The sequence below is a fragment of the Vombatus ursinus genome, unplaced genomic scaffold (assembly GCF_900497805.2).
Source record: "Vombatus ursinus unplaced genomic scaffold, bare-nosed wombat genome assembly UNPS02014959.1, whole genome shotgun sequence".
In the NCBI taxonomy this organism is placed as follows: Eukaryota; Metazoa; Chordata; class Mammalia; order Diprotodontia; family Vombatidae; genus Vombatus; species Vombatus ursinus.
In genome coordinates this window covers 15,250,280-15,258,687 of record NW_020954737.1, presented here as the reverse complement: position 1 = coordinate 15,258,687, position 8,408 = coordinate 15,250,280, and the positions used below count along the sequence as shown (strand labels likewise).

At 39.1% G+C, this 8,408-nt stretch overlaps 1 protein-coding gene across 3 annotated transcripts in view; it reads left to right on the top strand.

Moving 5' to 3' along the window:
- The first annotated feature begins 288 nt into the window (after nucleotides 1-288).
- CEP70 (centrosomal protein 70) overlaps nucleotides 289-8,408 on the top strand; it is a 39,052-nt gene continuing 30,932 nt past the window's right edge. For all 3 annotated transcript variants that reach the window (XM_027845321.1, XM_027845322.1, XM_027845319.1), the window contains exons 1-3: nucleotides 289-371; nucleotides 5,651-5,765; nucleotides 6,248-6,355. In XM_027845321.1, coding sequence (XP_027701122.1) covers nucleotides 5,703-5,765; nucleotides 6,248-6,355 — 171 coding nt within the window. In that variant the 5' untranslated portion in view covers nucleotides 289-371; nucleotides 5,651-5,702. The remainder of the gene's footprint in view (nucleotides 372-5,650; nucleotides 5,766-6,247; nucleotides 6,356-8,408) is intronic.

Below are 8,408 nucleotides of genomic sequence, written 5' to 3'. Positions count from 1 at the left end.
AAGGGGTGGGGGTATAGCTGGGGAGAAGTAAGTGTAAAAGGAGACGGGATGAATCATTTTGGAGAAGAAAGGAGAGAAAGGAGGCAGTGGGACTCGGCTGTCCGCCGTCTCCCTACCATCTCTCTTCTAGAGACTGCGGTCGTAGCAAAGGAGACGTCCCGGGCCCAGGCAGACTTGCAGAGAAATCGCACAAGAACGCACCGATGGATGTAGGCGGCAGGGGCCCATCTATTCGCTCGTGATCGATTCCCTAGGCCTTCCTCCGTTGCCGCCGTCTCCCGGGCAGCTGCGCGCTGAACCATCCGCAGTAAAGGGCCAGGCGGGGTCGCGGGTGGGCGCTGGCTCTGCGGGATTTCTTTTCCACGAAAGAGGTAAAAAGGGGGGTGGTCTGTGCGAGTCAGAGTCGGGTACTCACCTCAGAGTCGGGTAGCGGGTGAGAGGCTGGCGTGGAGAGGGGCTTTTAGGCCCCTCCCGCCGAGGAGGCGCTGCGCGGACGCTGGGGCGCCGGCGTCGTGTCCGGGAGGAGACGCCCGCGACCCCCTGCTGCCTCCGCTGCGCGGGCGCTGAGCCTGCCGGTCCCGGCGCCCCTGGTTGGTGCCCAGCGCCGGCTGGAGACGAGCGGGCATCATCTGCCCGCTGGGCATCGGAAGTTATGACTTGATATTTTAAAATATTTCTCCAGGGCCTGGGTGCTTGCCCCGCCGACGCACACATCGTAGCTCCCTTCTTGCGATACAGCGGCTGAAAAATTATGTCTTTTGGTGGCTGTTCTTCTGTTGAGGGGCCGTGCTCGCTTCCCCAAGCTAGGCTGGCTTAGGTCCAAGGGTGGATGTAGGGTCCAGCGCCCGGCAGAACGATAAGAAATAAGAATAGCCTACACTTATAGAGGATGTTTCCAAAGTCCCAGTGCAGTTATATCTATAGCTATATCTGTCTGTCTATCTGTCCATCTATCCATCTCTTTCTCTCTCTCTCTCTCTCTCTCTCTCTGTCTCTCCATTTCTTCATCTCTCCATCTCGCCATCCATCCATCCATCCATCCATCCATCCATCCATCCATCCATCTGTCCATCTATCTATCTAACTGTCTAAGTGTCTATCTTTGGGACACCCTGTAGAGTGTTTTAAAATTTACGAAGAAGGAAGATTTTCCTGCTTGACATCTACTTGTATTTTCATTACCTTGTAATTCAACCAATGTTTTATTTTATTTTATTTTATGTTATTTTATTTTTTTGCGAGACAGTAGGGGTTAAGTGATTTGCCCAAGGTTACACAGCTAGTGAGTATCATGTGTCAGAGTTGGAATTTGAACTCAGGTCCTCCTGAGTCCAGGGTCGGTGCTCTATCCACTGTGCCACCTAGCTGCCCTGCCAACACTTTATTTTTATGATTTACAGTTACTTCCATCCTCTCTCCCCTAATGAAAAAAGAAAAACACACTCTCCCAACAAATATGTATGGTCAAGGAAAACCAATTTCCACATTGTCAGTGTTCCCAAACGTGTGCCTCATGCTGCATCTACAAAAAAAAGTTAAATCTCTGCTAACTGCAAGGCATAGTGTTTCTTAGGTGGTAGAGATACAAAAACATCTAGGACACAAACTCCATATTCTAAGAGTTTTTAAGTCTAAAGGTGATTAGAGGGTGGTGAGGATGGACAAGCATGTAGGTAATCGTGATATTCTGGATTCGTGAGACAAACAGAGGTACAGAACAAGTGCTTTTGTTATTTATATTATGGGAACCAAGGGTTAGGAAGGGCTTTATGCCAAAAAGTAGAACGTGACTTGAATCTTGAAGGAATTGAAGAGCTATAATCTGGAGGTGGGGTTAGGTTGAGGAAAGACAGCCCATTTCAGTCATTAACAAAGCATGGAGATGGAAAGGGAGAGTAGCCTGAAACAGGTTGGAGCCAAATAGTAGAAGGCCTTGAATACACAAAGTAGGTCCTATATACTCGCGCATTGAATCAAATTGGGTAGGACCTGTGAGAGCTTGCCTTTGAGAGCCACCAAGATGAGGCAGGCCTCAGAGTATCACATTAGTGGACAGTTTGCTATTATGACATTGTGTAATTTTTATTCTGCTGGATTACACATCAGGCCAAATTGTGAAATTTGGTCCAAATCTCTTCATAGTATCTGTTGTTTCTTGAAAATTTAAAGCCATGTGAAAACCTGATTCTTCCTCACCTGACTAGAACACATGATGAACAACTTATTCAGGTCAGAGTAAACAATTTACATTGTTTTAGCACTTTAGAGTTTACAAAACACTTTTACAAATGTCGTCTCATTTGATTTTCACAACAGTTTGAGGGAGCTAGTTAAAGTGCATAGGGTACCATTGTGAATCACTGACAGGCCTGAAGCATGGAAAGGGACTGGTGGGCAAGCATTTATTAAGTGTTTTCAGTGTGCCAACCACTGTGCTATGTGCTGAGTATACAAACAGTAAAATGAGATAGTTTCTGCCCCCAGGGTCTTTACAGTTGATTGAGGTTATAACACATTCACAGATAAGTAAATACAGGATACATAGGATATATTACAATAAGTACATACTGATTTTTTTTGGGGGGAGCACTAATAACTGAGGGGAAAAGGAAAGACCTCTTGAAGAAGGTGGTGCTTGAATTGAGCCCTGAAGTTCCAAGAGGCACAGGTGAGTAGAGAGAACATTCCAGCAGTGGAGAATAGTCTAAATGGAGATGAGGAAGCAAGAAAGTTTATTGGTGAAATGCCACTATGTATGAGTTTGACTGTAGCTCAGAGTACAAACAGATTCCTGAGAAGAGCTTGGTACGTAGTTTGATAGTTGGTTAGTCATTAATGATTGTAGAAAGAAGCTGAGGAGGGAAGATGTGACTTTCTGTATTTTGCAGCCTGCTAAATTCTGCTCTGTATTTTGTGATGATTTATTTGTCTGGTAGGAAGGAGTATTCTATATCAGAACATTGTACATGAGTACATTTTTCTGTCAAAACAGAATGGACAAATAGATTCAGTACCGATTAGTAACAGGCAAAGTGTGCCAGAAAGGCAGGGGGAAAGGAAAACAAGTCAAAGGGAAGGAAAGATGGGAGAGAATGACTGAAAAGCCATATGGTAGGGAGTGGTAGTGTGCTACTAATTATATCAGGTTCAGTTTATTGGCAGGACTATAAGCCCATGGTTTTCCCTAGTCCCAGGAATAGCACAGAAACATTCTAAGATGGAGAGGGAAGTAAAATTTAAAATATTTATAGTTTGTCTTGTGGGGACCTAGGTTGTTTTGGATAGTCATTCATTAAACTGCAATTTCTAACCACCAAGTAGAAGTTGCAAGAGGTATCTACCAAGACTGAGATATGGGCACCATGATAACTGATGAAAAGAATCAGATGACTGATTCTTTGTGGTGGTAATTATTGAAGGCCAGCAATTAAAGTCATAGACTGCAGCAATGTATTATTGTAGTATTATTAAGTTTTCTGTATGTACAATTCTGCCATTTATCCATTGATAGTAATTCCTTTGTGCCCTTTTTGTAATTGATAATGAAAATTTGTTAGTGTTAACCACTTAACATTTAGGAACCCTGGTGTGTGTCACAAAATTTATGAAGTTTAAAGTTAAGTCTGAAATACTTTTTGTGTTTTGGGATTTCATCTGGATTTTTTCCTTTACTTTGCCATTTGTTTGTAACTGAATGGCCTAAAAATGGATTTCACCCATTCATTCATTCATTCAAGAGACATTTATTAAATCCTTACTTTGTCTCCAGCACTGTGGGGAAAAGTAACAAACAGACAAACAAAAAAAACCAGAAGATGAAATTTTTAAGCTATTTAGGGAGATGAGATATACATAGAGGAAACATCCAGAGTAAGTTGAGTAAATGAATGAATTAGAAAATAATTCTAAAACTGTAAAATAAGTTTGAATATTAGGTAATTGGACTTTTAAAAAATTAATGCCTTTTGTTTTTATATCACATTCATTTTCAATACTTCTCTTTCCCCCAACTTGGCAAGATTCCCTTATAATAAAGATGTAAAAGGAAAAAAAAATAGTTCAGTAAAACCAACCAGCATCATCTCCAATTGTCAGTATATGCAACATTCCATGCCCATAGTTCTTCACCTCTGCAGTGAAGGGAGGGAAGTGCATTTTATCACTTCCTCTCCAGGGCCAATTTTGGTCATTAGTAGACAGTTCAGTTTCAATTTACTATTCTGTATTTCATCGCTGGGGCTCAGTGGCTCAGTGGATGGAGTGATGGGCCTGGAGTTAGGAAGACCTGAGTTAACATGGCCCCAGATGTTAACTAGTTGTATGACCCTGGTCAAGTCACTTAACCCTGTTTGCCTCAGTTTTCTCATCTGTAAAATGTGCTGGAGAGGTAAATGACAAACCACTTCAGTATCTTTGCCAAGATAACCCCAGATGGGATCACGAAAAGTCAGACATTGCTGAAATGACTCAATTTCAACACTGGCAGTTCCCATATCTGGATTACACTACATTCTTACTTCTGCCTCATAGAATCTCTCCTTTTAATATGTAGCTCAGACACTTTCCCCCACCCTCCCAACTATTAGTTCCTTCCCTCCCTAACTGCCTTGTATATACTTTTATAAATATTTATGTATAGAATGTAAGCTCCTTAGGAGTAGAAATTGATTCTTCGTACTTGTATCTCTAGTACTAGCACAGTGTCTGGAACTTAGTTTGTGCAGAACAAATGTTTGTTGATTGATCGAGTGGATTTTGGGTAAAAATATTTTACAATGGCCCGAATATAGTAAGGTGACCTTAAATTTCTAACACCTAAAACTTTTCATAGAAGAGAAAATCCTTTTTTTGGAAGTATCTCACATTAATTCATGATACTTAATGTTATCAACAAAAAGAACTCCTGAGAAACTAACACATCCTTATACATAAAAGTCAGTTAAGCAAATATTTATTGAACTTCTGCTGTGTGTAAGGTAATGTGGAGAGTTTACCAATCAGTCATGTCTAATCAGGAAGTGGAGTTAATCCCAATATAGAATGAGTTAACATTTAAAATATTTAATTGTATTTAAAATTTTTATGATAGTTGTGTATTATTGGCATGGAAGTGAGAATTAAACTTGTGGCAATGTGTGCTTATGGTTATGGGGTGAAAGAAAGAAGCCCAAGGGAATGGGGAGAATATTTCTTTCTTTTTCCCCTTTTCCAACCAAAGTTGGAAAATTTATTTTTTTAAAATTTATTATTTATTTATTTTAAACATTCTTTTCTTTTTGAATTTTGAGTTCCAAATTCTGTCCTTCCTTTCCATCCCCTCCATTGCCCACTGAGAAGGCAAACAATATGATATCAATTCTACATGTGAAATCATGCAAAACGTTTCCTTATTAGCTATATTTTTTTAAAAAAAGGCAAGAAAAATAAAGAAAGTGAGAAAATTGTACTTCAATTTGCATTCAAAGTTCATCAGTTCTCTCTGGAGGTGGATAGCATTTTTTCGTCATGAGACTTTTGGAATTGTCTTGGATTATTGTATTGATCAGAGTAGCCAAATTTTTCACAGTCGATCATCATTACAACATTGCTATTACTGTGCGCAATGATCTCCCAGAATAACAGATGTAAAATCCTACTTTCTGCTACACAGGTCTGTTGGAGTTCTTCACTGATAACTTCTGCTCCATTTGGCTGTATGGAAAATGGCATCAAATCTGAACCAGGATGCTAATGAATTATTAGATTGGAATATGACTTCCAGTCAGGTATATTTCTTTTTAATAGTTTATGAAGCTATTTTCAATGTGTGCTAGGCTAGTTATGCATGCTTTAATTATTTTGCAATTTATTTGTATATAATTGGGTTAATTTTTTTTAGCAAAATACAAAAATATTTCTGAAGGCAGATTAGTGGTTTATTTAAAGATAATAACTAACATTTATGTAGCACTATTTAAAGTTTGCAAAGCACTTCACAAATATTATCTCATTTATACCCACAACAGCTCAGGGAGATAGGTGCTGTTATTAATTCCCATTTTACAGATGTAGAAGCAGACATGTGTTAAAGTGACTTGCCTAATTAATAGAATAAATTATGATAGTAGTAAAGAGAAGAATTTAGGATAGGCTTAATCTTGCAGATTATGGAGTCAGAAGAGAATATTCTACTCTTGGCTGGGAAGAATAAGAAGATCTTCAGAACATAACTGACTTTGAACTTCTGTGTGGGTATTTTCTTATGCAGGTCAATCAAGATTGTTTGCCTACTTCATCAGATCACACAGAGTCCATCATTCCACTGACATCCCCTACGTCAATTGAATTATTAGACTTACTTATCACAGGAAGTCAGGTATTTTTCTTTAGCTGTTTTAGAAAACTGTAAGCTTTTTACTTTCAAACATCTGTAAGTTGGTTTGGAAAGTAGTGACATTTTTATTATATTTGTATGGATAAAGGATACCCCTCCATTATTTAGCTCTTTCTTGAGTCCACGCTGTATTTGCTATATTTGCATGAGTAAAGGATACTCCTTCATTGTTTAGCTCTTTCCAGAATTCAGGCTACATCATTTTGAAGTTTTTTTTTGTAGTTTCTTTATATAAACCCTTATTTAAAAACTTTTTTTTCTCAGTGAAATAATTCAGCAAATATTCATAAAGTACCTATTGTTTGCAAGGTACTATGCTAGCCTCTGGGAGTACAATGACAAAATCAAAATAGTTCTTGCTCTCAAGGAGAGTACATTTTTTCTATAGATGTAATGTCATTGAAGCAAATAAGTACAATATCGGTTAATTTGAAGGGGAGGAAACACATAACTGGGGAGATTACAGAAGGCTTCACAGAGAAGGTAGCACCTGGATTGAGGTTTGAAGGAAGATAAGGATTCTGAGATGGGAAAGGAGGAGTGAATTCTAGGCAAGGGAAACCTTTGCAGTAGATAAAAATATTAAGTTTGGAGACTAACTGTTAGTGCAAAAGAGTAGTATGAAGTAAGACTGGAAAAGTAGGCTGGAACCAGATTGTGGGTGGTCTTAAATTACAGACTGAGGCATTTGACTTTATTCTGGAAGCAGTAAGGAGTCACTGAAAGTTACTAAGCAGAAGAATGACCTGGTGAGAAACATGCCTCAGGAAAATTATTTGGGCAGCTGTGTAAGGAGGAATTTCAGTGGGAAAAATTGGACTGGATGATGGAAAACCAGTTAGGAGGCTATCCCAGATAATCTTATGGCCTGAAGTAGGAGTAGACAGATGCTAGAAATTTGGGGAAGTAGAATCAACGAGACTTGGCAATCAATTTAATATAGGGAGTGAGAGAGAGTGAAGACCCAAGAATGATTGAAGAGTGAGATAATGGTACTTTCAACATAAATACAGAAGTTTGGAGGAGGGAATGGATTTTAGAGGAAGTTTTTTTTTTAGTTCTATTTTGGGCATGTTGAATTTGAGATGCCTGTAGTATATGTAGTGGTCAGTTGAAATATGGGACTGGAATTTAGATAGGACTATAAAGCTGTATGTGTTGATTTAGGTGTCATGAGAGGAGCAGATGAGGTTATCAAGGGGAAAGTGTAGAGAGAGAAGAGAAGACGACTCAGGGTAGCTCTAGGAGATGCCTGAACTGAGGAGTCAGGAGCTAGATGATGATCCAGCAAAAGAGGCAGAAAGGAAACAATCAGACAGGTAGGAGAAGAACCAGGAGAGAGTAGTATCATAAAAGCCAGAGGAAGAGTTAGTAAATAATGAAGGGGGGATGGTCAACTGTCATGAGCTACAGAGAGATCAAGGAAGATAAAGACAGGGAGAAGACCCTCGGATTTTGCAATTTAAAAGTCTTTGGTGATCTAGTACAATCACATGACTAAGTGTATACTGCAATCAGGTGAAATACAGAAAGGCCTCATTTATGCTTGTAGCAGGGCTTTTTGTGGTTGAACTAGAAGCAAGTGGATACCTATCATTTGGGAAGTGACTGAGAAAATTGTAGTTTGTAGTGTTGTTACTTCTGAAATCGTCAAAGCTTAAAATTGCACTAAGAGTATTGGAATACCTTGTGGAGTGAGAAATGACTTTGTGTAAGAAGCCAAAGATATTTATTTAAAAGAAATGGACAGAATCTTTGATAAGCTTGGAGAAAATGACTTCAGTGGGGGGTGTGTGTGTGTGAGAGATAGAGAGATGTCATATTGCAAAGGATTGAGAAGTGATGAGTGTTGAGACAAGTGAAGATGTGAAGACTTTCTAAGATTGTGTCAGTGAAAGAAAGAATAAAGAAGAGTAGCTTGAGAGGTTGGCAAGGTTGTTGGGGTTTTTTTTTTTTTAAAGAATGAGCATTTTTTCTTTTTTTTAACTTAAACTTAATTTTTTAATTAGTAAAAATCTATTTTCTTTCCCACTAA